The 27,843-nt window shown below is 39.4% G+C and overlaps 1 protein-coding gene across 3 annotated transcripts; it reads right to left on the bottom strand.

Moving 5' to 3' along the window:
- Positions 1 to 5,630: 5,630 nt before the first annotated feature.
- Positions 5,631 to 27,843, bottom strand: RNASET2 (ribonuclease T2). Of its 3 annotated transcripts, none has more exons than XM_027686563.1 (10): positions 27,753 to 27,843; positions 23,328 to 23,432; positions 20,839 to 20,905; positions 16,524 to 16,579; positions 15,530 to 15,587; positions 14,673 to 14,743; positions 9,891 to 10,004; positions 7,629 to 7,674; positions 7,344 to 7,418; positions 5,631 to 5,989 (listed from the first exon to the last, which is right to left on the bottom strand). In XM_027686563.1, exons 2-10 carry the CDS (start codon positions 23,414 to 23,416, stop codon positions 5,798 to 5,800), a joined length of 768 nt encoding a protein of 255 aa, XP_027542364.1. In that variant the 5' UTR covers positions 23,417 to 23,432; positions 27,753 to 27,843; the 3' UTR covers positions 5,631 to 5,797. The 3 variants fall into 3 exon arrangements, with proteins under 3 accessions (XP_027542364.1, XP_027542348.1, XP_027542356.1); XM_027686547.1 differs by lacking the exon at positions 27,753 to 27,843 and adding an exon at positions 27,062 to 27,084; XM_027686555.1 differs by lacking the exon at positions 27,753 to 27,843 and adding an exon at positions 25,057 to 25,063.

Raw genomic sequence — 27,843 nt, 5'->3', positions numbered from 1 at the left:
CAGTAATTAAAATTGCCACCACTGACCACTAGTGCAGGATTCAGCTGGAGAAGGGGAAAACGTGCAGAACACTGCTTATCAAATTTTAAGAGATGGATGTGAAAAAGCATGTATGCTTCTTGTGAGATTTGAGGGAATTTAGGCATGAAAATCATAAAGTCCCCCTCATTTCTGCTACAAAACCTGCTTCAGCATTTTCTCCAGAGGCCTTTTGTAGGACCAGAAACCTCTCCAGGGTGACTGGAAGAGTGTGACTATGCCATATGACTCAGCAGTGCATGTTTACACTAACCAGTGCTGTTGGGCTCCTGCCAGGAATGCCATACCTGGTTTATCTCAAAAGGCTTAGGGAGGGTTGCACCAGAGCAGCCAGACATCCCCCCTTACCAACCTGGAAAGAAGCTGGATTTAAAACAGTCCAACTATTGCACTAGCCATCTCTCTGCAGTCCCACATTGTTCCCACCATGCAAGTACATGGAGCTCAGCTGCTTACACCAGGGTTTTATTTCCACTGTAGGGACCAAATGTTCTAATTATCTCCAAAAGCCATGATATTTTTAAGCATTTAGACTTTAATTACTTGTCCAGGGCTAGGAAGGATGAAATGCCCCTCTGCAGACAAGTGCATGGAAGTCTTAATTTGTGTGGGACTTAAAATTGTCATCAGATTTCAAGTTGAATTTCACTTGCAGAAGGATAGTTGCAGAGCTAAGAAAACATACCACGATTTCCCTGTTCTCCCATCTGCCAGACAGACCAGCCTATCCATGCCATATTTCTGTTTAAGTAATTGTGGAGGCCCCAGACTCATTTAATGACTGATTTAATAAGTTTTGAGACATTGTTCTTGGTCAGGTGTGAGTGTGACAGCAAGCCTGTTAATCAGCCAGATAGGCCAAAAAAAAAGGTGCCGAAGGCATAAAAGATTAAAAGCTGTCTCTCAATATGCCTACCTTCCTCCAGACCTCCAGTGATCATTGCAGTCAGAATCCCTCAAAATCATAGAGGGGTACAATATCTATGCCTAAATAGTTTGGTTACCCCGTGAAATCAAAGAGCTGGTCCATTCATCCCTCAAGTCACTGAGGATAATGAAGGGAATCAAACAGAAAACAGCATGAGGTGCTATAGATGAGAGGATAGTTTGCATCCCAGAGCTATTTTGTTACAGTGATTATCATGCAGTAGGCTTCAGAAATGACAAGCTGCTCACTGAATCCCACAGAAACTGCAAGACTGAAATCTCTGAAGATATCCAGGGGCTGAAGGATAAAAAATAAGTCAGGGCCAGCTGACTTATGTTTAAAACAACTGCCTCAGGAGGATAACAGTATTCTGAGCCTATAACACCTGAGAGCCTGGAAGACAACAAAGTGGTTCCCACTTCACGCATCAGTCAGCCAGTCTCCTAGCTAATAAATCCTTGACAAATGCATACCCCAGGCATTTGGCAAATATCTGCAAATCATGGTTTATGAGGTAGGACAGCCCCTTCACAATGTTCTTTTCAACACAACCCACAACAGCCGGGACTGGAAACTGATAGTGCAAGTTCATATATGATAGTGGACATGATCATAACCTGTGAAATCTCGGTAAGGGAGTTGGATCTGTGGAAGGCTGATGGGCTAAAATGACAGCAGTCAGGTGACATGACAGCTCTTCCAATCTCTGCTACAAGTATGCACAGCTTCTCCACCCTCAGCTGAGTACTTTGGAAAGACAGAAGCCTCTTCAAGGTTGACAGCAGGAAGCCTTACTCAACAATACTAAGCAGAAGTAAGTGATCTAATGTCGGGTAACTGCTGGGATGCATCATGCTTGTTTATAGAGATTGTAATTATTACTAGGTAACAGCTGTGCTCTTAGCTCTTGCTAATTTTGTTTTGGCTCGTCTCCTCTGATTTACCTGCAGACATGGATCTCTAATGCAAACAACTGTGTGAGTTATAGAAAAAACTTAAGTGAACAGCCTCTTCTCTGGTAGATGAGGCTGTACTCAGAAAAATATTTCTTATAGCTAGCACCCTGGTATGCTTCAGCTTGCTTAAGAATTTTAAGACACCACCTTAAAATTCTTATCAAATGTGGTAATTTTTGCTACTCTTTTATAGATTACTGAAATATCAGTCTTTCAGACTAAGTATTGTGTATGAATGTCAGCGCTGTGATTTTCATGCTGAGTATATTGATAGGTTTTGTACCACCAATCTGTGAGCATGGTTGGGCTTGGCTGCCCTTGAGGTCTATCTAATCCTTGTCCAGTCTGTGATGGTCCAATGTACTTTGGGGTAAGGAATACTGAAAATCACAGCACACAAACACAAAATACTCTGCCCATCTCCCACATCAGCTCTCACTTAGCCTGTATACTAAAGCTCTTATTCTTCAAAGCACAAGAAATTTAAATCCCTCCTAAAACAAATTATTTGTATCAACTCTGGGTGATCTATAGCAACTTTGTGGAGCAGGGAATACTTACAAGGATGGGAGGCGTGCAGTGACCCTTGTGAAGGAAGCTGCCTTAGCAGCAAGACAATCTGAATTTAGAATAAGTACAACGTTCCTCATCATTGATTGCTCCATTCCTAGGAAAGTGACTTGCAAAGTCCTGACAATTTTCCTTTGCATCATCAGTACCATCATCAGGCATCAATAACACTGTTAGCAGCATCATTAACCTTCTACAGCCTTGGCTTAATGGTGCTTAGAGCCAGAGCCAGAACACGGCTGACTGAAGCACCACCACACCAGAACAGAGGTGCCCAAATTCAAGAACCCGTTCCTTCCCCACTATAAAAGTAAAGCACATGCTGCTGTAGACACCTAGCCTGTCCCCATTTGTGGAACTTGATTTGCAGTGTATTGACGTGCTGAGTGGGCACTGCAATCCTGCCACCACTTTCTTCCTTCTGATGGGCAGCAGCTGGGGCCAGCAGCATAGCCCAGCACTCTCCAGCCACTGAGGGTGCAGAACATGGACACAGCCGGAGGCCTGTCCCACCTCTATTCTGGCCTGCAGAGGTAGCTTTGCCTATCAGCAGGGCAACAGCAAGTAGCTGCTGCCCTCACTAAGAACAGGAGTGATGGGGAGAAGTCCCCCATGCTTCTCCCATCTCCTGTTGCAGTTGGCAGTGGCAGATGAGGTGGTTGCTGGTAGGGAGAGACAGATGTGCCCTTAAGCACAATATACATGCATGTGGGTAGCTACCTAATGAAACTCAGTAGAAGCTGAATTTTCCAGTCATTTCCTCCCCACCCTAACTGGGCTGAAGATGGGCTCCTATGCAGCTGAGAAAGGCTCAGTGACGCCATGAGGAGAGAGAGACAGAACAAAGCACCTGCCCATGCTCCAGGAAGAGGGGTTGTCCTTGGAATCCTCTAAGTCCTATTGTGGAGTTGACTAGTGTTTTAAACCACCAAGACTGCACGAACAACCTTTCTCCTGGAATTTAGTCAATTTATTTAATGATGCAGAAAAGAATATAGGCCCCATCACCCCCAGGCTGTGCTGAATTTTCAAGTCTGACAATATTACTTAAGGAAGTGAATGACACTTTTCAGAACTGAAGTGATTTTTAAGGCTCCCAATATAACTTTGTTTACTTCTTCTATTTAAACTGTGTTAATCCAACTTTGAAACTATATACATTTTGATGGGAAGCAATTTACAAGGCCTGTAACTGGCTGTGAGCCATTGCTAGAGAGAACATAAAGGGCTGGACATGATCTTTGGTCTGAAGTGGTATTAGTATTCATTCATCTGCTCTCCTGGTTGCCCACATACAGACATAGCCCTTGAAGCATCCCTTAAATACATCACATGAAACATTATAGTGTCTTGGCACATCCCTGTATAAAAATCAATCAGTAGCTTCTAAAAGACATTTATATCTTCCTAGAAGTTAGGCTGCTGAGATTGTCAAAAACCAAGCAATGATAGTCATATATAGTGTTTTACTGCTACTACTAATAAATTAACCATAGCAAATTTAAATATTTAATGTGTAATAATGTTGGCAAAATAAAAAGTATGTGGGTGTGGTTTTTTTAAGGCAAATGCAGTACTTCAGGTATGTCCCTTTAAACAGAACTTCAGAGTCTGTGAGGTTATGTTTAGCCAACCCTTACTTTTCATCAGTCACTTACTCAGTTTCAGGCTGTTGTTTAGCATGCTGTCTCCCTCCCTCATTTTGGATTATGTTCTTTTCTCCTCAAAGTTTTAAAACTTATCAGTTTCCTCACCTTTCTTGCATTTGAAAATAAGGCTAAAAAAAAATGCATGGAAGCCATACTATCTACTCTGCTGTAGAGGTTGGTCATTTGTGACTCTTGTGTGAATCTGCTGACTCCCTTTGGCAAGAGTCAGCTTTACCTTCGAGCCTCTCACTGTGCAGGCTGTTAGTGTCTGTGTCACTTCCTTTTAAAGTCTGTCCTTGAAGTTACTGGCTTTCCTCAATTTAAATTAATGCACTACACTTCAACTGCAGAGAACTCATACTGTATATTTTATCTCCCTAGGCATTATTTGGCATTACAAAAGAAAATATATTTTATACTGCAAGTACAAAGGACTAAAAAACTGACAGCATTCTGTAATGGGAAGGTAATAGAGTTAAATGAAATGTGGTAGAGAATCAGTGACAGTAAAAAATGAAAGTAAACGTGAATAGTTTCTAAACCCCCCCAAAATAGCAAATTTGTTTCTAAGACTGCATTTCATGTTTTCACAGTAATATTCTTCTAACAGATAGTTCCTTGAGCCATAAGTGTCTGTTTTTGAAAGACAATTTGAGACACACAGAACAACACAGCACTGTGTAGAGGACGTCATCGAAGTTCGGTCCCCTTTGGAAACATCCAACTTTGTGACATGTTACTGATTATTATGGAGTACAGATGCATTATTGCCAATATTTGCACTTTTTACTGAAAATCCTGCAGCATTTATTGTTTCAACTATAAAAAGCTGTTTCTTGGAACAAAGTGATTACACGACAATCTCAGTTTTATATAGAAGTGCAGACACTCACACTTGGGTATAATGCTAAATGTTCAAATACAACAAAAAATTAATAACAACACATTTCTAGGGCCTAAAATTAAGTTCTAAGATCGGTTGTTCCTCAAGACTGTATGAAGCTACTTTGCAAAAATAATCAAAGAATAGGTAAGGCTACAAATACAGTCTTCCTGGGGTTGTTTATGCAGAAAAGCCCAAACCTGGAGAACATCACTTCACTAAGAAGTTATACAAAAGTTGTCTTTGGTCAGCTGTGATCCCTGAGCGAGGAAAGGTTTAACACCTCAGAGGACAATGTCTCTGTTCTGCACTTCTGGAGAGCAAATTCATGCAAGGCAGTAGGTATTATGTCTGGGAATGGACCTCCAGACAGGTCTCAAAGTTCTTTTTGTTTACAGTACTTTCTTCTCAAGCAATTGTCATCTCATCTCAGAGAGACAATCATCCTTTCAAAACAAAGAATTACATAATTTCCCTGACTCATTGGTAAAACCCAAAAATGGCTAAAGAGGCAGACTTAACTGCAAGAGAAATTAAGTCACAGTTCTCTTTTGAACATTGATTCAAACCATAAGCAGGCAAAAAAAGCCAGACAAAGCTATAAATCACATTCCAATCCCGTCATGTTGACCACTCTCCTTTAATGGCAAAAGAACTGTGTTTTCCAGCAGAAATCTTCACAGTATGCCTGTGATATGGACAGGGGGTTGTAATATGACAATAATTACAATTTTTTGTTGCTGTTTAAAAAGGTTTTCAAACTCATATGGCTTCATTTGTGATCTTGGACCTCTGAAGGGTAATAGGTTGGGAGAGTATCATTGCAGACAGACAGCTCCTCAGTTCCAAGCTTCAAGGGAGCCTGCATTGCATTGGATCCACCCTTCAGCCCTGTGCAGTTTCTTAGTTGCAGTTCTTTGGTGAAGCAGAATTCAATCTGGCCAATTGTCTGTGCTTTTTCACCCTAGAAACATGAGGGATAAGATCAGCTTTATGGGGAGAACTGCAGAGAAACTATTCACCTTAATGATGAGCTCTGGCTGAATTCTGTGAATATTGAAGGGCACACAGCAGGACAAGGATTGAAACAAATAAAATTCTCCAAAAGTAAGAAAAGAAACTCAATTTTATAATAGCTTTTACTGAAAAGAATACAAAACCAAGCTATCAAAAGGAGCAGAAATGTCATTTTTGGACTAAAGGACAGGCTAGGAAGAAAAATATTGTCCATGAATAAAGTAGGCAGGCACAGCAGCTTCTCATGTGGCAAAAAGATTACATGAAAATCCCCCTAAATGCTCAGGCCTAACAAAGTTTATGTGGAAAACGACTGGTTTTGAAACAACTAAGCAGGACAAAACATATGTACAAGACAAAACTAACCATGGTGAGGGTTTTTTTGTTGTTAGTTTAGGGTAGTGTTGTTGGGTGGTTTTGCTTGTTTTGGGGTTTTTTTGTGTTTTTTTTTAAGAAACTTAAGAACAGCAAGGGTGCAATATGTTTCAAACATCAAAGTACCTCCATCTTGCACTTCAGGCATGGACAAGGCTGAAACTCTGAAAAGGATTATCTTTAAATAAATTGCATGTACTTTTTAATTTCTCTTACCCATTACCTTCAGCTGTTAAGCACAGGAGACCCAAGCTGTAAATTACTTTCACATAACTGGGGCAGTATCCCAACTGGACTAAAAGCAGTGGCAAAACTACAGTGAACAGAGCTAGAAACTGGGCTTGGTGTTAGCTCTGTATTTCTTTAACATCAATAGGTGGGTGATATTCAACTAATATTCCTTTGTTGCTTCAAGTAATTCACTCTTGTTGGCTTTAGTAATTTGCTATTAAGCTTTAGCAGGTGGAGTGAAAAGTGCTCAGCTACAGCAATACCTCTAGCATGGTGGTTTCAGCATTCACACAAGAGATATCTAAGTCTTTTAAGACAAAGACACCTTTAAAACCCAGTGCTCCCACTTTCTGGGTAAGTATCCTAACAGCAGAGGTAGCAGGTAAAGAATGGACACTTCCTGCAGTAACAATATTTCTGCATTAAGACTGTGGTAACAATAACATAAATTGAACTCAGTGGTGCCAGCGTGTAAGCAATGTTTTTATAAACTCCACTCCAAGAATCAAGCAAAATCTAAACTGCAGAGAGATGCATACACAAGGAACACCTAGACCTAAGTTTCACCATACTGAAGATTTTTTTTACTCTATTTTTGTGCCTTTTTCTTTTTAATAAAAATGCTTTAAAAAAATTTTTGGGTTTTTTTCCATTTTGGAAAGTTTGGGGAGTGTTTGTTTGTTTGGGGTTTTTACCTCTTCTGGAGGAAGGCATTGGATCTTGGGCATTACACCATAAAATCTTGTAAGAGCTTCCTTTATGGCAGTCATCTGAAAAATTAAAAAGCTTATAGAGATTAATGGCACAAGCACATCTTCCAACAGCTCCCACACCTGTTAAGCTCACACAAACTTTTAGAAAAAGCACAGCCTTAAAAATTATACAATTTTAGAAAGATCACTTGTTCTATAGAAATTAATTGACTCCTGCTGAAAAAAGTGCATGCATATGATTTTGTTTTGTAAAAGATCGTCTCTTACCTTGTAATATGAACTGCTTGGCTTTATCCCAGCTTTCAAGAGACAACTGAAACAAAGATAAAACATTTTCCATGTTTTCTACAAACATACCTTCATAATCATTAGGTAAACCAGATAATCTTAAGGAGAACTTGGCATTACAGTGATGGGGAGCAAGGGCAACTTGTCTTCCATTCTTTGCCAGGCCTAGGAAAGGTTCCCCTTTTCTAAAAGGCCATTTCCCATCTCACTCAGCAGGGTCAGGAAGAACCCTCTCACCCAGCTGAATCTGAGGAGCTGGGATAGCTGAGCCTTCAGGTATCACTAGGGGAAAGGGACTTGCAGAGTGCTCTGTTCAGTGCCAGGTAGGGCACGCAGTTTAACTGCCTCCTTTCCCTTGCCTTGAAACAACTCTGTGTTCCTGCCACCAGGAGCAGACAGAGGCAGACTTGTGAGGCTGCTCTGGGCATCCTCATAATTGAACACCAGGTGGGCTTGCTGGGGTGGGAGGCACAGAGCATGCTGGGAGAAGGATATGGTGTGTGAATCTGGATCAACATTAATGTCAGGGCAGAAATGATTCCTAATAAATATGTTTTTGAAAAGAAAAGTTGTTCACATAAGAGAAACGAGGTAACACTCAAGAACCTCTGGCCTGGATACCCCTTCCTTTGGATTCAGTCCTGAGAGGAGTCCACATTTCCAAGCTGACAAGACTCAGGACCCAAAACATGATGAGTCTCTGTGTCCCAGCTTCTTCTCTAAGGAGTGGCTATGGTCAGTATCTTGCAGAATTTAATTCTTAAGTGCTGATAATGCTCAATTCTTCCAAGGTCAGGTTCAGCACAGGGAAGACTTTACCCAAGAGACGAAAGGACAAGCTGCTTTACATAGTCATTTTACACTGGATATAACGAAGTCAATAAAACAGACAGTGTTCTGTTAATTCTTACAGAATCCTGCATGATGTCCTCTTTTTAATAATTTGCTTTTAGGAAACAATTTTTTAAATCACTAATTAAATTTTCTCATTTAAGTATAAATGAAATACAGTGAGAACACTGACAGTCTTCATTCTTTTCAGTAAAGATAACATTAATTATATTCATTTTTACAATGGATAATAAGCTCTGAGCAATTAATTTCAACATGCTTCAGTCTCTATTCTTTTGCAGTGTTGCACATGCTGACGCAGAGTCAAATAAACGGTCACTGTGCCATCTGTACATGTTTTAGTCACACCATCACAGCTACTTAGGCAATTGGCTTATCAGACATTACTAATTTTAACACTATATATGACATGCTCTTAAGCACCGTGTCTAGAGAAATCTGCTTTTAAAACACACCTACAAAAATGGAGGCAGGAGGGAAGAAAGACTTATTTCCTTTGTGCATATGCAAACTAAATGAGACTTTGGTTAGGAGATTTCTTGGACAAGACACCGACAGAACATAAACAGGATTTTTCCATTTTGTTGGGTTGTTTTGTTGGGCTTTTTTTAAGGTATGTTTTTAGATACAAAACAATTTCCTCTCTCAGATACTGTCCACTTATACAGATAGACAAGCCATGACCAAAAAATTTAAGTCAAACATTCTCTTATCCACACCAAGCACTGATCAGGAAAGGACCCTTTCTGGCATTCACCTGCAGTCAGAATGCATACCTACAGTGCTTGGACAAGCCACAACATTCCTATCAAGATTTTGAATCTGGAATGGCCAGTACTTTGGAACCATGAGGAGGAATCAGTCCCTAGGACAAAGCAAGAGTGTCATATTGGGGTTGTTGGAAAGGACAGCAGAGGGCTGCCTGCAGCAGCTGAATATTGCCCTTCAGAATGTCCTCTCTTGCTGTCACCTCTCAGCCTTTTCCCAGGATGTTCTGCACAATTTTGCTTGCAGCTTTTCTCTGAGCAGAGCACTGTCTTAAAAACAAGTCTTTGGGCCTCAGTATGACTCAGAAGTGTGGGCAGCTTCATCACTTAATTTAGAATTTTACAGGTACCTCAGCTTTTGGTAGAGAGATATAGCCAACACAGCTTCTCAAAAATCTACTGGCTCACACTGTCTACAATGACGCTGTGGAAGACAGTGTTGGCTTACCAGACTCTGACATGACCAGAGACATGCTTCTCAGAGTACACAACCCTTCTTCTGAATGTCAATACTAAAAATAATTTACACTGATTTTCCTTCTGCCATCAGATTTAGACTTTCATTTGAAACTTTTAGAAACTGTTTGAAATAAAAACCAGACCACCGAGTTCATTTATGTACCTGTTGAGATCAACACGCTGGTAGAGTTCTAAGGCTTTACCAAAGTATTTTTTCTGAGAATTGAGGACCTCAAGTGTGGCTGCACAAGTGCCATGTTTGTCCCACTCATGTTTCCTATAAGATAAAAGCAAAACTTAAATTTTAGAAAACATTATTTGCATATATATATGCTGTGCAAGCTATTCATTATACTTAAATCAAGTATGTGAAAGGCTACACATGTGAAGTAGACACTGCACACATATAAAAAGCAAAACCAAGAAAGATCACTCCCACCATGTCAATTATAGCAACATCTAAATATTTATGAAGTAAATATGTATCATGCTCTTATGATACAGCGATCTCCCAGTGTATTGCAAAGAGATGATTCTGACCAGAATGGCAAGAATTTGCCTAGAAAACAAGTATCTCTAAACGTTTTATGTTTCAGTCGAGACTGAGGTCACTTGGTTTGTTCAGATTGGAGAAGGGGAGACTGAGGGGAGACCTCATACAGTCTACAACTTCCTCCTAAGAGGAAGAGGAGGGTCAGACTCTGATCTCTTCTCTCTGGTGACCAGTGACAGGACCTGAGGAAATGGCCTGAAGTGGTGTCAGGGGAAGTTTAGGTTGGATATGAGAAAAAGGTTCTTTGCTGAAACAGTCTCCCCAGGGAAGTGGTCACAGCACCAAGCCTGGCATAGTTCAAGAAGCATTTGGATGATGATGTGACTCTTAGGGATGGTCCTGTGCAGAGCTAAGGGTTGGACTTGATGACCTTTGTGGGCCCCTTCCAACTTGACATATTTTGCGATTCTGTGAGTCTTTTATGTCAAATGCACTTTCAAAGCAGTAAAAATTTTTCAGAACTCAAAGGATTAAGCCTTACTCTGGGTAGAACAGAGAAACTGCACAAGCTGCTAAGAACAAGACTTTAGCATTAACTTTTACTTTGGCCTGTGGCAGTATTTTCATAGGCCTGCTCTCAAGTCTTGTTCCTAGTCCATCATCAATTCCTCTAATAGCAAGGAACACAGTGCAAAAGAAAGAACTTCTTACAATTTTATGGCAAACAAATTCAAATAGGACAAAAAATGGGTAAAAGCTAGTCATATATTTCTATCAATTCTAAAGTCTACTGAAAGACTAAACAGCATGATCTTTAATAAGACTGCCCATGGATTTCAGGTAGGAGTCTTTTTTTTTCAATTCTTTCTTTTCAAATTTCAAATCACTCTTCACAGTGCTACTTTATTTTGCAGCACAGCCATTGTAAAAAAAGGAATAGAAGTAATTATGCAGATGCAGCTAATTCTGACCATTCAGCATAGGCATATCAAATTCCATCCTCACCTCTTCCTTGTAAATGCAAACTGAAGCAGTTAGGAAATGAAGGAGCTGCAGGTACCAGGGAATAACATAAAATAGTTTGTTTAGAAATCAGAAGAATTAATGTCTCAATGTTACTCACTGAGACACACCTAGACCACAATAAGACAAGCTAATTCTACTTGAGCCTCAGCTCACAGCTGGTGGCATGTGGACACAGAACACAGCTACCAGTGATCACGAAGGCCACTATCCTTCCACAACTCTTGTGCCTGCGAAATAGGCAGTAGCACAGTGTACATATGCCTACTGTCAGCAACTTCACAGAACATTTTTCCTCCCTGTAGGACACAGGTGCTATGGCAGGTACACAGCAGTGAGGCTTACAGCACTAGATTGGGTTCCACTATGTTACCATATTTTCTCTATGGTGCTGCTAAGAATAAATGTTACAGTTGCATACCTCAGAGATAAAGTCCTACAAATTAAGTCTCAGAGAGCTGCAGAAGTACAAAGGAATGAAACTGGTACAACTCAGTTGTGTGGAAAAGAAGACAAACTTCAAAGAGATTGTTTCCTGTTTTGTACAACAAGGACAGAGCTCCCCAAAGAACAAAGTCATGCAGATGTGACAAAGTCAGGAGTATATCAGGTGGGTCCAAGGATTAGAGAAACCATCCAGCTTGAAGACTGGCTCATTATTAGGGTAGAAACGAAGAACGTGTGTAAAACACAGCTACAAGTGCTGCCCACAAAATCTAAAAGACTGGGGACACCCAGCTGTCCTATAGGTTAAACACAGATTCCTTCTTCTATACCATATGTATAAATATAAACCATCCTGAAAGGAATTCTCTTGCTCTAGAAATTTTTATTTGGTCCAAAAAATATTAACTACCATGTAAGGGATGGTTTTCAGTTAATTACTTTTGAGATACAAAGCACATATTAGTCTTTGTCCTATATTAAGGCATTTTATCCTGTCCAATTCAAACTCTTGAATGACAATTTTCACAGTTTGTAAGTTAACAAGGTGAACAGAGATGTGCCATTACCCTTATAGAAGTACCCACAGCCATCCTCAAATCACCAGGAAGATTCCTTACCTCCCCTTTTAAGCCATGGCTGCAGTTAGAGGCAAAGTCAGGAAGAAACATATTACACAATTACAGCAGTCTTGGGAAAACCCTGATATGATATGCTAATATATTCAATACCCTTTTTGCTTGTCACTGCTCATGGCCTTTACCCAATTAAGATGACTTTAGTTTACAATAATGAAAATCATGTATAGTCAGTTTTACTTTCAGATTCTCATTTCTACTGTAGCAGGTATCATAGAATCATAGAATCAGTCGGGTTGGAAGGGACCTCTGAGATCAAGTCCAACCCTTGATCCACTACCGCTGTGGTTACTAGACCATGGCACTAAGTGCCACATCCAGTCTCATCTTAAAAACCTCCAGGGACGGAGAATCCACCACTTCCCTGGGCAGCCCATTCCAATGCCTGATTACCCTCTCTGTAAAGAATTTCTTCCTAATATCTGACCTAAACCTCCCCTGGCAGAGCTTAAGACCATTCCCTCTTGTCTTACTGATAGCTGTCTGGGAGAAGAGACCAACCCCCACCTGGCTACAACCTCCCTTCAGGTGGTTGTAGAGAGTGATGAGGTCTCCTCTGAGCCTCTTCTTCTCCAGGCTGAACAACCCCAGCTCCCTCAGCCTCTCCTCATAGGACTTGTGCTCGAGTCCCTTCACCAGCCTTGTTGCTCTTCTCTGGACCTGTTCCAGCACCTCAATATCCTTCCTGAACTGAGGGGCCCAGAACTGGACACAGTACTCCAGGTGTGGCCTCACCAGTTCTGGTTACAGCATATACTACAGTTTACACTACAGAATTGTTTTAGTATTTTTTTTTAATTTCTAAGTAAATATAGTGTTTTAACTGAAGAGAGATGTACAATGGGCCCTTACTGGCTTTCAGTTGTCTTAAAAGCTTGCATTTACAAAATCTGCAGTTAGTGCTTCCAATTACAGTGCACTTGTGATAGGGAGTGAATTACTCTGTCAATCAAAATATTAGTAACAGTGTTAGAACCTGACTTCTGTATTTCTAATTCTATTTCCAGGTATTGAAATAAGTGTTACTTGCTAGCCTTGAACTGAAAGGGAAAAAATTTTGATTGCACCTGTTCACAGCAGCTGCCTACCAATGCACTTTGATAATAAAATAAGGACTGGTATGCACATGGTTTTATGAACAGGTAGGTGGTCAGGGCACAGGAGGTGCTAGATTTACAACACATTTTTCTTATTCTAATTCCAGGAACAGTTTAAAGTGGCATAAATCTGTGCTACCACCCAGGAGTCATTCTCACCCCAGCACAGTGTGAGAGGACTGGAGGGAGGAAAAAGTGAGACCACTACTTTTGACAGCTGCAACTTTAGGTTGTCATAAGAGACTTCTAGGACTAGTTTAAGACTCTGAGGACAAGTGTCTTCTGTAGAGCAAAGACAACACTAGAAGAATTGCATATTCCCTTCAAAGCTTTTCCCTAGTGACATAGGGAAGAAACAGTCATCCAATTAAAAGAAAAACTTACAGGCACTTCTAGTTGAGATGGCTTTAAATGCTATTACCTCTAGCTATTTGCTCTGCTTCTTATCTGATGTTACCACTTTCACTGTAGATCTGGAAAAACAAATTGCACATCTATACCTTGGCTGGTGCAGCTCATGGCTCAGCAAATTCACTTGCATGGCTGATGATTTTAGTTTAAAACAATGCACTCGAACCAAAGCCTGTGCAAACTAAAATACACCAATACCACTCTCTGGTCCAAGTGCCTGATTATTAAGAAGCCAAGAGAAAAACAGCAAAAAAGGAAAAGAGTACTGTTGTCAAAGGAGATCAAAATCTCCTTCTCCCTTCCCATGAGTCAAGCAGGTTATCTCTAAATAAATCCCCAGCTCTGATTTTAGGCTGCTAGGAAAGTAAGTGAAAAGAGAGAATTCTGTAGGGATGTGGCTATGATGATACAGTGCATTCTATTTTTCTATTTCCTCCTCTGTGAGGAAGCCCAAAAGGAAAGCTCTCTCAAGGCCAGCAACACAGTGAATCTAGCTAGGAAAAGAGACCTGGAAGCTTCTCCTGCAGCTAGCTGTGACATCCCAGACTGCTACTGCTATTCAGATTTATTGTGTTGACAGCACCTGTTTCTCTACCCTGATGACGAAGGGAGGAAACATTTCCTCACTAAGTTTCATTTCTCCAAAACCTCTGCCAGAGCCCTCTCTTCAACGGCTGCATTTTACAAGAAAAAAGATTTATATCCTAAATGAGACTGACAAGACACACTGCCTCCTGGACACTGTTTCTCACACACATCTCACCTGAAAAACTACTCCGATGGATTTTTTATAAAATAACATCAAAAATGTTTTTTAGGTTTGTTTTTTTTATACTCACCAGAACTGGGTGCGATTCAGAGATGAATGAAGCACATCGGGCCAATAGTGTCTCATGTCTAACATAAGATCCTAAAAAAATCACAATTAATAAATGCACCTATAGTGTTGAACAGCTATGTCTTACACAATCTATATACATTAATACATTTTGTATAACTGAAGCCTCATCTTTTGACATCCCCAACTGAAACATTTAGTGCAGAAAAAGGTCCTTTTCCCCAGTATTCTGAAAATGCTGTTGTGGGAAACAACAGATAGATACACCTACCTAAATATCTGAATGCACTTATACTGACGCACTGCCTCAAAGCAGAGATTTTCCTTCAATTGTCCCTGCAGAAGTTGTTCAAACATGCAGCTTTTCACATTTGTCAGCTCAAATCTCTTATCCCTGTTTACAACACGTGAGTGAAATATGGATTTTTTTAACCAGAAAAAGAACCTAAAAGGACCAACGCCCTAGAAGAAAACACACAGAACACTGAACTCTTAACTCTTTTATTTTCTGAGTTCTGGCTCCGCAGTAGAAAATGTAAAGAGAGAACATCAACTGACTGTAATCTCTTTCACAGGTACTTTTTGCCACTGCAGATCCACCATGTATGTGGATAAGAGGATATGGCTGAATGAGTCAAACTACATGTCCACAAAATCCAAGTAGGCACAGCTGCTAATGATCACAACTTCAAATTGTACCAGAAGCACCTAATGAATTTCTAGAGGCTTTAAAAAACCATACCTCTCAGCAAACATTATGAGTGAAATGTTATAAGCTACAGATTTTGCATGTAGGATGTGCAAAAGTAATTGCAGTCAGCTCTGCTTGGTATATCTGTTTTTGTTTTAAATACATACCTTAATCTCAGTAACATTGAAATGCCATGTCCTATTACAGTCTTCACCCTTGTCAGGCCTGGGGAAGCAAAAAATAAAAAAGTGGAAAAAGATGTCTCCTTACTCACTAAATATAACTAATAGCATTCTATTTTGTATCATTGGCAGGAATTTTAAATATGCAGGATTACAGCTGGAGAATTTACTTAAAAATGCAACTAACCCATCAGAATCTATAGTGGTTTAGAAACAAAATATTCAAGACGTTAATTACGACCAAAAGATTTCTCATGACGAAGTTCTTTCTTTGGCCTTCCAATCCCTCTCTGTGTAAAAGTCAAATTGGTGTGTCAATGATATGGAGGGACCTTGCACATGATGTCACTGGTGGCACTAACGGCATTGACCTCCTCAACTGCTGCACCAACTGATGCTTCTGCAGTATCACCAAGACTCTCGCAGGGAATCTAGTCATAATGCTGTTCACTTTTCCAGGAGGTATAGCTTAACAAACTCCTGTACTGATTTTTTATGTGTATTTGTCAGGAAAACTTCTGAACTGCTGCCATTGGCACCAATTCCAGTGAGTTGATTCCTTTAAAAAAAATTGGTTTTTCCTATACTTTTGCAATACTTGTACTGAGTTAAGACAATTAAAGCCACAAGCAGTCATGAGATACTAACAAATTCTGTGTACTCAGAAAAAAAAAAAAGGGGAAACTATATTTCCCTTTCTGTTTGAGAATACTACCAATCTTATAAGGAGACATATAAACAAAATACTCATGTGGCAAGAGGATTTCAGAAGCTGAGCAAGTCATGAGATACAGAAGTGTATTTCAGTTTTATGTCAAACCACAGAGTTTTGATTTTGTTTCAAGGAATCATAAGAACAGATAGATTAAGACAAAAACAAACAAACAAAACCAAACCAAAACTCCAAGCCACCAAACATCCTGGTATAAGATTTGATTTTTCTTTTCCCAGCTGAAATAAAAACACCCTATGATCATACCACAGTCCATGGATTGTCCAGTACTTTGGAGGGTCTTGACAATCATTAGCAGTCATCTGTAGGAAACAAAATACAGAATATTTGTTGTATGTGTCCAGTGGTTTAGAGGGAAAAACAAAACCTCGTTCACTGATGGTTCAAGGTTCTAATGAGACATGAAAACTCTTACTATATAACTTTTCCATATAAGAAACTGGTGCACCTCAGTTACTTGAAGCTGTCATAGATTATGTCACTTAGCAGAGACCAACTGGCATGAAAATTTTGAAGCAGATCAAGTGAATACCAGGAGATATCCTGAACACATGGTATAAAAAGAAGACAAAGGACAGTTCTGAGGTAATAGAGAATAGCCTGATCCGTGCTAAATTAATGGAGCTTTATCTGCATTTATCATATTCCAGGTGGCAGCTCCCTGTATTTTTCTTATCACCAGATCTTTTCAAGAAGTGCAGAGCCATTAAAATAAAAACTACAAAAAAAATATATTAGACAAGCACAAAACCTTCTTTAAGCATTCAGGATTAGTTTTATTTTTATATTAAGAGGAAAAAATACAACAAAGAGATTAAATAGGTTGCTTATTCCAAGTAAAATGGCTAGAATTTATTTTTTAAATATTTTGACTTGAGAGACAAGAGAATGGAGAGAAGAGGAAAGACTATATTCATTCCTACAAAAAGAAACAAACAAAAAGCCCCCAATCAAAACTGTTGATAATAAACAAAGAAATCGCCTACACATTAACAATTGTTTAGAGAAGAGACATATTCCTGAACAAAACAAAACAAAAAAATTCAACTTCAAACATCATAAAATACCATTACTGTATTTTCCCTGATTATTCTGCTTAGTAATTATGGCTCTTTTTGGTAAACATTTTCTGCCATTAACTAACAACCTCCTCAGAGTTTCTTTCCCCATAATAATAGCTTTCCTTTTTGGCTCTGCATCCTGTCTTAATTATCCCACAATGCCTTTTATGAGATGCCAGAGAAAGAGCAGAGTGCAGTGAAGAGCAAAGACAGGCCTGTAATCTCACTAATTGCCTTCCACATGCCAGAGGCCAGTGGCAGCAAATATGCAAGCTCTGCAAGACTGTCTTGTTCTGTGTCCATTTCCTTCCTCTCCTCTCTTGCCACCAACAACAGAAGCAATTAAACCCAGCAATAGCTTTTTTTCCTGAAAGAAGTATTTTGAACAAACACATACTGCAAACTCCTAAACAATATTGCTCCTGTCATGACACAAGCTTTGTGGAGCTGAAAGAGTTTGGCTATCTAGCCCCAAATACAGCACATTAATAGCCAGCAGCCTGCTCAGCTGAGGGTGGCTACAAGAACAGTGCAATTGTGCTCCTTATCCAATCTTTAACTGCCATTCTCAGGTCTTCCATGCTAATGGAAAACTCAGAGTATTTTAATTTTGGAATTAGTGCTCCCCTATTCAGGCACTCATTAGCAGTTTCTTCAACACATTTCACCAGGCTCTTGGTGTTACCCCGTGTGTTGGCAGAACTGAGCGGTCAATGCAACCTAAAACACATTAGTTCATGCCTCACATGCTTTGGCCAGCTTCATTCATCCTCCTTTTTAATTCTAGCCTTAGTATTTTTCCAATGTTAATTTTAAATCAATATCATAAATCAAGCAAATGCTAGTCTGAAAAGCTGGCTACCACTGCCTGCTTCCGCAAAAACACTTCTTGACAGCCTTCCTATTTATCATGGACTGACTGCTGGAGGATTAATTCAAACTCAGGCAACTGTTGACTTGAAACAAGGGTACAAATATGTATTTTCACGGAGATATTGGACCCCAGAAAGCCTTATATATCTAGATTAATTTGAAAAAAGAACATTGTTTTCTCCTGGTTTAAAGTAGTATGATAATCAAATCAATGCAAATTAACTATACATGATCTATAAAACTGAGAAAAGTGCCAGTAAGACTTTACAGCACCCACCATGCTGAGAGGGACTGCTGCAGCAGAGAGCTTAGCCTATTTGTAACAGCAAGACATTGCACAAACAGCACGTGCCAGAAGTGTGGAAGCTTTTTTCACCTCTGAAATGCCAAAAAGTGAAAACCCATCAAACTGTCACAGGAGTGTTACCTGTTGAGCTGCCCGAGTTACAAGTCCCTTGGTACAGAACCTTGTACAGACAACAGAGTAGTGCTACTGGATCACGTGTGGATACACCAAGTTTAAATAAAAAGTAAGCTTCTGGGAAGTGAAATATTTAATCCTGCTCTCCCTTCCAACCACCCTGCTTAACTAAGCCATCTGTTTAATTAAGATAAATGTTTAGTGTTGTTTTGTAATGATACATCACAACTGGTATGAAAAATCCTTGCTTTTGAAACTGTGGAGAGAGCTCACCTCTTCAATTTCTCTCCCCCAAAGAGTGTGTAATTATTCCCCTTCCTCCTTCTCCCCACCCCCAGGGGTAAAACAAATCAATGAATGAACCTAAGGTTGCTGAAAAAATTTAGGAGGAGGGAAATAAAACAAATTTACTTCTTGTTGAACACATCTCTAGCACAAGCTGATAAGCTAAAACCTTTCATGTGTTTATCCTCTCAAGTACACAGTATGTAGGAAAGAGTCTATAATCAGATTCCTTTATACAGGAAGCATAAACTAGTAAGTACTTTCAGAAAGGAGTGTCTCAAAAGTTTTTTACATAAATGAGTTTTGTAGTTTGCTTCACACAGTTATTTTTCCTTTCAACTTCATGTCAACAGTTTTAATATGAAGAATGACAGTAAAAACATTTACTCCCTGAAACAAAACAGTTATCATTCTTTGAATGGTTCTGTTTACCTCTTACTACATAAGATCATAAGGAATCAACCAAGTGGAAGAATGCCTACACTTTCTGATGCTCAATATCTTTAATTATTCATTATAAATTCACTGGAAGGTTACAAACGTTATTTGTCAATTTACCAATAGCACCACCCAGTAATTAAGAGGAGTAGCCAGCATAAATATACAGTGGGAAAACTGGTTGGTAGACATTTGATTCGTTGGTTGGTTTGTGTTTTAATTTGATTTTTTTTTAATTGTTTGCATCTCATTCATGTAAGTAAGGGTTTGCACTGCTACTGACTGAACACCCACTCATGCCAGGCACTATAAACTCTTGAACACATCTCTGCTTGAAGTCAGTAAAAATGATGTTTAATCAATGGAAAATAAGACACATATTGCGTCAAATCGGTCCTTATTTCCCCTCAAAAACAGGTAAGCAAAAAATAAAAAGAACACTGGTCTTGGTCCTTGGCCTCAATCAGCCATGCACATCTGAGTTGGTTGCTGATACTTGCCCTCCACATTTAAGTAATGTAAAGTACATCTACTTTTCCTCAGATATTTGGCACCTTGTGACTTTTGCTGCTACTGCTTTTATAGGTATTTCCAGAAATAGGAATGAGAAATAAAAAAGTACAAAAAGTACCACAAAAAATAAGACTCTAATATAATAATAAGCTGAAGACACATTTTTGGCTCCAGAGACATTTATCTGAAACTGAAGCACCTCCATTATCCACAAAGTTCATTATCGTTGTGTCATTTACTGTGACCAGTAAATCTGATCATGTCTTTCATTTAGAAGTATAGCATATTTTTAACTTTGTTGTATGAGAAGAGGCCTCTGAGTATTTCCAGCACAGGAAAAGTGTTCTACTTATCAGATAGTAATAGGCATTTAATAGCAGAAGGGACACAAGTAGTAGACCTCTTAGCAGTGCTTTTGACAGACATATTCTGGAAGGTTGAGTTCATTTTTGCTTCCCACCCCTCAAATACAGAAAAATGCAGAAATACTCAGAGACACCTGCCACAACAGCTTTATAGCTCTCTTTTTCCTGACCAAATCAATATTTGATGACATCATTGACATACTGGAGTCTGCACTACAAAGGTAAAAAACTTATTGTGCAGCAGACAGTTCATGGACTGATCTGCTGTCTTCAGTCAAACAAGGCAGGCAAGTTTTCTTACGGTCTGGTGAAAATCTGGGATTAACTTTACAACTAACAAATTATTTAACAAGCTTAGTGTGCAGCATGTCCTACACTCACTACTGCATCTGTAACGCGCCACAACCTTGTCCTGTTTACAGTTGCTCTGGAGTGCACGGAAAGTAGCAAGAGTTGCATCAAGATCAGCCAAAGCCTTTCCAAAGATATAAGGGCAAAACCAAGATTAAGTGCTTAATGGGCTTTATTCATTCTGTTTTCACACATTTATTGTCCAAGGCTACCTTTGTTAGGATAAAAGAGAATAAACTACAAAAAAATCTCACCTTACATACAGTCACTGGCCAATGATGAGCAAGATAAAGCTTTTTCCAGGTATGAGGGTGGTTGTCACTGGAGAAAGATAAATTTATTCTTCCTCAAGCATTTCAAAAAGAACTTCAAACTAACAAAGCACAGAGAAACATAACTAGAAACCTGCTAATACCCCCCCATTGTTAAACAAATTCTCCTTCTGGCACTCTATGTCCATATGCTTTCCATTTCCTAAATATAGAAGAAATACATTGTTCTGTTTTATACTTAGGAGAGCACTTACTGGCACACTTTTACAACAATAATTAATACTTTTTAAAAAAGGTGTCTTTATTAAGGATGTTAAGAATCTTCTAGTTCTTCTTGATAAGCATATTATCTGGGGGAAAAAAGTATACAGTCTTCTTGGAACTGTAACTACTCTTCTATAAAAGAAAGCTTACAACCAACCACAAACAATGCAGTTGACACTACAGGAGATGCAACTGGGTCTTGCAAGTGTCTCCCAACTTTTAGATTAAAAAAAACAAACAAAAAAACCAGAATAAAAGGTAAAGTACAAACCATAAATCTCAAAAATGTTGACTTTCTCAGTTTATAAATACTTAATTCAAACAGTACATTTTTTAAATGCTTACTAAAAATTAAGTAATTTTTCAACATTTAACAAATGATCAAACTATGACAAAGTCTTAAGGTTAGGTTGCTTAAGGAAGAACCAAAGGAGTATTTTACAAGAGCATATCTATTTCAAAACCTCTTAGAATAAGAGATCTATAACTCACAGAGGCACCAGTACTATCTTATTCCTATGCAGAGGTAAAAAAAAAAAAAGCTTCAAAAATTTGTTCAAAAAGTGTTGGAAGCCTATATCATGACACTTCTACAGAGGTGTTTTCCAACAGTTTGGAGCAGACTTATTCTGGTTAAATTAGAAGTAAATAAAAAGCCTGTTGTATCAGACACTAGAGCAAATAGATTTAGCTATTAAGCAACTACACAAAAGGATTAAACAGAACAGCAAATGGGAAAAAATCAACCGAACTGTAAATTGTCCAAACTGGCAGCATTATGTGCAGAACTGTCAAAATAAATTGTTATTCTCTGGAAGCTAATAGTCACATGTCTCTCATCAGTTCTTGCCAGAGGTTGTATTACAAAAAAAAAAAAAAAAAAGAGAGAACGTTACTTCTTAACCTGAGAAAGTAGGGAGCATCCCGTGTTCCATCACTTCTCAATTTTTTTCCTCTGGTTTTTCTACTTTGCAATGGACGCATTTTCTCTTAAGTACTCACATGTATTTATATTTTTTAATTTAGGAGAATAGCTCTGACCAGGCAGAGCCATAATGAAAACTATTAACACTTCTGTCTGGGTCTTTACTGTTGCTGTGCAAACTTGAATAGAGGAATTCCTCTGTATTGCAGAGCAGTTTGTTTCCTTGCTCAAAAAAAATCCTTGCTTAGGAAAGATCTTTCATCTGTCCTTGAAATAGCAGCTGAACTTCTGCAATGTTATTCATGCCAAAAGAAGTTCTCCTAGAACACACATTTTGGCTAAGGATAGGTGAGAAAACTGTTCTTACTAAACAAAGCAAGTTTTAGAAACTTGAGCTCAGAACTGGAATCCAAGGAAAGCCATTTTCAATACCTATCCAGCTTCAGAGGTATTTCCCTTTCTTTTGACCCGAGTTATCCTGTTCTGTGCAGCTCAGGAACGTGCTTCTAGAACTGCTCCTGTCACCAAGATGCCAAGCCACAGCCTAAGCCCTGGGGATTCAGGAAACAGCAGCACAGTGTCTAAGCTACCAATCAGCTGCATTTTAGCTATTATATGAAGTTCAGCACTGACCCCTAGATTCTTAACCATTCTTTTGCCAAAGCCTTGAAAAGAAGGCGAAAAGTTTATTTCCTCATACAATGCAATAGGAATTTGAGCTTTTACCATAGAAGGGTGTGATTTGGGGCGTGGCCCACTGGTATTCAAACTCAGATTTTGCCAAGTGCAGCAACCACCAAAAGGCTGTGCAGCATTGATCCAGCCCCAGCTGGGATGTCATATGAAAAGGAATTTTAAATTACCGGAACAGAGAAATGAGCAAGGAAGAAAAAAAGATATATAATGCAACAGTTCATGCCATAGGGATGATTACAGTTTTTTTGTTATAGGTTTCAAAATTATTTCTGAATTTTGCCATTACTACACCACAAGTCTAAGTGACTTGTTTAAAACAAGATTGCACAAGTTTTAAGTGCAACAAATGTAATTTAAGTTTCCCTCTTTTTTCATGCTGGTACATTAATAATATGTAAAGGTTTTCTTGGGCATGATCCCTGTTCCTCCAGTTAATGCAGATGCCTCATTTTAACAGTCACTTAGCGGAACAATAACACATCAAAAATAGCACATAATAAGAACGTTTACCTCATTAGAAGTTAAACCATTCTGATCTGCACTTAAGAATGAGCTGTCAGACACTTCTTCTTAAAGCATAACTTACCTTTGAGTGAATTTATCTGAAGTACACCAACAACATAGTGCCACAGAAAACCAACCCAGAATCCAACAGTGCAGCTTTGCAGGTTTCATTTTGTTAATCAGATAGCTGTAAAAAGGTGTTAAAAGAAGAAATCTCTTACTTATCCAATGCACTTACAAGTCAAAATGCAGAAAAACACTACTATTGCAAAAACACCAGGCAACAAGATAACTCTAGACTAGATTTACAACCATGGGTAAAATGAGGATCTCACAGATTCACACAGAATCACAGAATATGCCAAGCTGGAAGGAACCCACAAGGATCATCGAGTCCAACTCCTAGCCCTGCACAGGATCACCCCCAAGAGTCACACCATGTGCCTGAGGGTATCTCTTTGAAGGCTGTGCCTGATTCCCCAGCTTGTATGCTAATTTTCATAAACTAACGGCATCAAGGTTGAGATCACCATTTCTTTTTTTTTTTCCTTTACTTGTACACAATGCCAATAGAGCCACCTTCCAATAAATAAAAATACATAAATCTTTTGCACAACTGCATTTTAATTTAAGACTCTACTTGTGGTCAGCTTAAATGTCTGAAGTGATTTATTAAAGAAATTTTGAACTTAATATTGAATATTCATGTTGGATTGAAAAAGGCTGATCTTAGAAACATACAGGAAGCCAAAGATGATGTCCAAATTCTCTCCAAATGCCAGCCGACTACTAAACTGGTATTAAAAAAAATTGCTGCTAAAACCAGATTAGTTTCTGTTCTTGTTATAAATCTGACATAGCCTCTACGAAACCATGCACAATTTGCCTACTAATGAACCTTAAAAATCAGGGGATAAAAAAAATCAGCTTAACCTTCACCAGTAGAAGGACTTTCACTTGGGTCAAAAAACCCCAACTGTCTTCTGTATCCGCCAGATATTTCACAGCATTTCCAATGCTACCTCCTAGAAACAGATATGCACGTGTGTATTTACATGCAGTTATTAAAGCCTCACCAGACCTACTTTCCAACCCTCTCAAAACAAGAACCTTAAAAAAAAAAAGCACTACAAGACACTGCATGTAATCTAGGTGACCCTTCTAAGATCACTCACTACACAAGTCATATTCTTTTTTCTATGAAGGTTTTTTTAATTCATCCATATAATAGTCAAATAAAGCCTGTTTTGACACCAGTAAAGACATTGCTGATTCAGCCATTAAAGCTAACTTAAGTAAACTCAGTGTAATTCTGACCCACAGCTCATTATAAACAAGAGTCCATTTTCTCACCGTTGTTGCATGGCTCTGGACCCAGCTTGCAGGCCCCTCACAAGCCCTACCCTGCAGTTCCTCAAAAGCCATGGCTGAGCTGAAATCAGAGGCAGCCTCCCAGCTTGCAAAATGTGTGGAGATTTCAAAACTCCGTGAGGGGTTTGGGCAACAAGGAATAACGACTAACCAGCTAAATTTATCAGAAGGTTTTGCTAAATTGTGAAGAAACTAACACTTTTTAAGACATTGTTCTATTTCATATATTAATGCCTCTCTACTGTAATGAATACATTATCTAGGTACTTAGCCTAATAGAAGATATTAGAAGATAAATATTAGTTGCCAACTGTTAATTTTCTGATCATTTGGAGTGTGCTACTTGTAGAGCAAAGCAATCAATAATGTAGAGCTGATCTTTATCAAAAGCTCACCGAAGGAAGACATATATGTTGTATTAAAGAAATTTATATACTCACACAGTGTATAAAATAGGTCACAAATAAGTAATTAACTGCTGTGTATCCAATTTCCCCAAAAGTTCTGCATTTTAAGTGATCTCCACTCGCATCACTTGAACTGCAGGAATTAATGACGTGAGATTCTCCCTTATAGACCTGTTAAATGATTTCATCTACTGTTATTTTCAACCGAAAACCAACCAAGCAAGACTACTTTTCTGCATGATAAATTATGTACCCAAGATAAAAGATTGAGAGATGTAAGGAGTGTAAGATTCTGTGAGATTCATGTAAGATTCTGCCCTACCTATAAAAAGCAGAAAATACCACTTAAAAGACAGTAATGCCACGCATCATCAAAAAAAGGCTGCATTGTACACAGGTGTGGAAACACCTTAGGGAAATAATTATGAAAGAAAAATAAACCAGCAAGCATCATGCCATTTCTTTTGCCAACTGGAATGAGTTAACTTGGCAGGCAGGCAGGCAGAAACTTTTTTTCCAGTGACTAAGTTAAAAAAGTATCAAGCCAACTACCCTTCTTTCTCATAGGACTCTTACACTCGATCAAAAAACGACCTGGAACAAAGGGGGCTTCAAAAAATGCTGCTATCAGATTTATTCTGCATATTGCTCTGCACCCTGCAGCCAGAACATAGGGGCTACAGAGACAGTGAGCAAAGTTGAAAACCCTAATCTGTAACTTTTACTTTTTTCTACACTGATAAGCAATAAACTCTAACGTTTTAGCTCGGAAGACAATACTGCAGCTACCACAACTATCATGACAAACTGAATGATTTACTCAAGCTGACCTTTTACTGGACTGTGACATGGTGAAAGGTGAAAAGGGCATCAATCTCACCTGAAAAGCACCCAAATGATGCACATTTGAGGAAATACACATACAAATTAAAACCATCTTAACAGCTAAGCTGTATGAAGCACATCCGTTTTTAATAAAAATTGCTTCTGTTTGCTAAAAATTGCACTAGGTTACTAATTGCACAAATACAAGAAAGAATTGATTTAACAAATCTTACACCAGTTCCTCTCTAATAAGAAACTGGGATTTCATATTATCAAAGTTAAAAAAAAAGTCATGATGTTCCAAAAGACTTCATAATGAAGAAAACTTAAAACTTCAAAATGAAACCTGTACACATACAAAAAAATTATTATTTGAAACTAGGCTACCAAATCATGTTCATTATGGATAAAATTCCAAAGAGTAAGAATAGTTTTGGGATGACACTTGGTTTACTATACCTGGAATAAGAATGCACAAAATGTCTGTGTGCGTGTTAGCAACTCAGTCAGGATAAGGTCACTTTCAGCTATGTTAGCATTGTTCCGTGCTGTTATCAAAATTATCTGCCCAGACTTATCAAAGACTAGAGTGAACTTGTAATAAATAGTTAGGAAATCTTTCTTTAACACATTCACCACAGTTTGAATTCTAATATACCATCTTGAGGGGACTACTGACATAGCACATGCTTCTTTGGGACACTAGGGATTAGTCACCTATATTCTACTCCCGTATTTTCTTTTTTTTGCTTTTAACAACTATTTTGACTAATAAACCCCAGATTTATACAAAATTTCCAGCTCTACACTTTAGTTCAGCACATAGAACCAGAATAGAGAAGAGGCTGCAGAAGAGCACTCAAGCATTAGCAGAGGACTCCCATGGCTATCACATAGCACAGACGCTGCTAAATGTTGAAAACAATGTCCACAGGTAAGACCTAGGACAGCTAGCCTGGAATCTAAAGGCCCAAAAATGAACACCCAAGGTTTTGGTCGCATCCCAAACAAGGCAGCGCGCACTGCCTCTGCCACAACGAGTTAGACAAGCCGAGTAACAACACTGTATACCAGAAGCATTAATTTAATTTATAACAATGCTCTTAGCTCCGGCAAGTTTTCTTACACAGTCGACTCCGAGCTAACCATTCATCCCAAGCACGAGTGATAGCCTCAGTAACTACAAAAAGCACTTTAAAGAAGCAATACTCACGTCCACTACACAGCAAGCTTTTTAAAATTACTTCCTCGCTACTTCTCTTGCAAAGTACAATTCAAGGCAAAACTCGAGCCGCAGTGGTTTCAGTGGCTGGCTTCCTGGGGAAGTCCCGAGGGCGGCGCCACCTCGCCTCCCTCGCACACAAACACACTGCTCTGCTCTGGGCACTGATACGAGATGTGACTTCCCGACACCATAAACGCTTGCTGTAGATCATTACAGAGGCGTTTTCCCAAATTGTAAGAAATGCAAATCACCCGAGCATCGGAAGCGGGATGCCTGCAAACGACAGGTGCATGCCAAAGCTGATGCCAAGTGTAAAAAGAACTATTAACAGTCTTCCCAGCTCTGAGAAATGCTACCATGCCTTTAGCTGACTTTCGATTTCCTACAGAGAGAATTTAAGGCATAAAAAACTAAACCTAACACGATTTGAGCCCGTTCCAGGCCTGCAAGTCCCACCTAACTTCGCGCAAGTAAGGATCTCACTGGCTTCCACAGACACACCTCGGGCAGGCCGAACACAACGTGCTCCTGCCCGGCTGCTGCCACGGCCACGCAGCCCCACGGCGGGCAGGGAACGGGAAGAGGGAGCAGCAGGGAGACTGTCAAATCCGACCTTCGCTGCCTCGCGTTCAGACGTCACCACACCTCAGCCCCCGCTCCACGGCCCTGCCCACGTTACCTGCCCGCTGCTCCTGCCCTACCCGCCTGAGCCGCCCGGGCCTCTCTCCGGGCCGCGCACAGCCCCGCCTCCGAGGCGGGCGGGAGGGCGG

The sequence above is a fragment of the Neopelma chrysocephalum genome, unplaced genomic scaffold (genome assembly GCF_003984885.1).
Source record: "Neopelma chrysocephalum unplaced genomic scaffold, ASM398488v2 Primary Assembly neopelma1_23, whole genome shotgun sequence".
Taxonomy (NCBI): Eukaryota; Metazoa; Chordata; class Aves; order Passeriformes; family Pipridae; genus Neopelma; species Neopelma chrysocephalum.
The sequence above is the reverse complement of the archived record's forward strand: the minus strand, read 5'-3'. Positions and strand labels throughout refer to the sequence as shown.

What these genes read in the sequence shown, in the direction of transcription:
- RNASET2 (XM_027686563.1), bottom strand. Translation starts at nt 23,416, where the DNA reads ATGAAACCTGCAAAGCTGCACTGTTGGATTCTGGGTTGGTTTTCTGTG. An exon ending in TCAGATAAATTCACTCAAAG is followed by an intron (nt 20,906 to 23,327) that starts GTAAGTTATGCT and finishes ATCTTTCTCCAG; the next exon opens with TGACAACCACCCTCATACCT. An exon ending in TGGACAATCCATGGACTGTG is followed by an intron (nt 15,588 to 16,523) that starts GTATGATCATAG and finishes TTGCTTCCCCAG; the next exon opens with GCCTGACAAGGGTGAAGACT.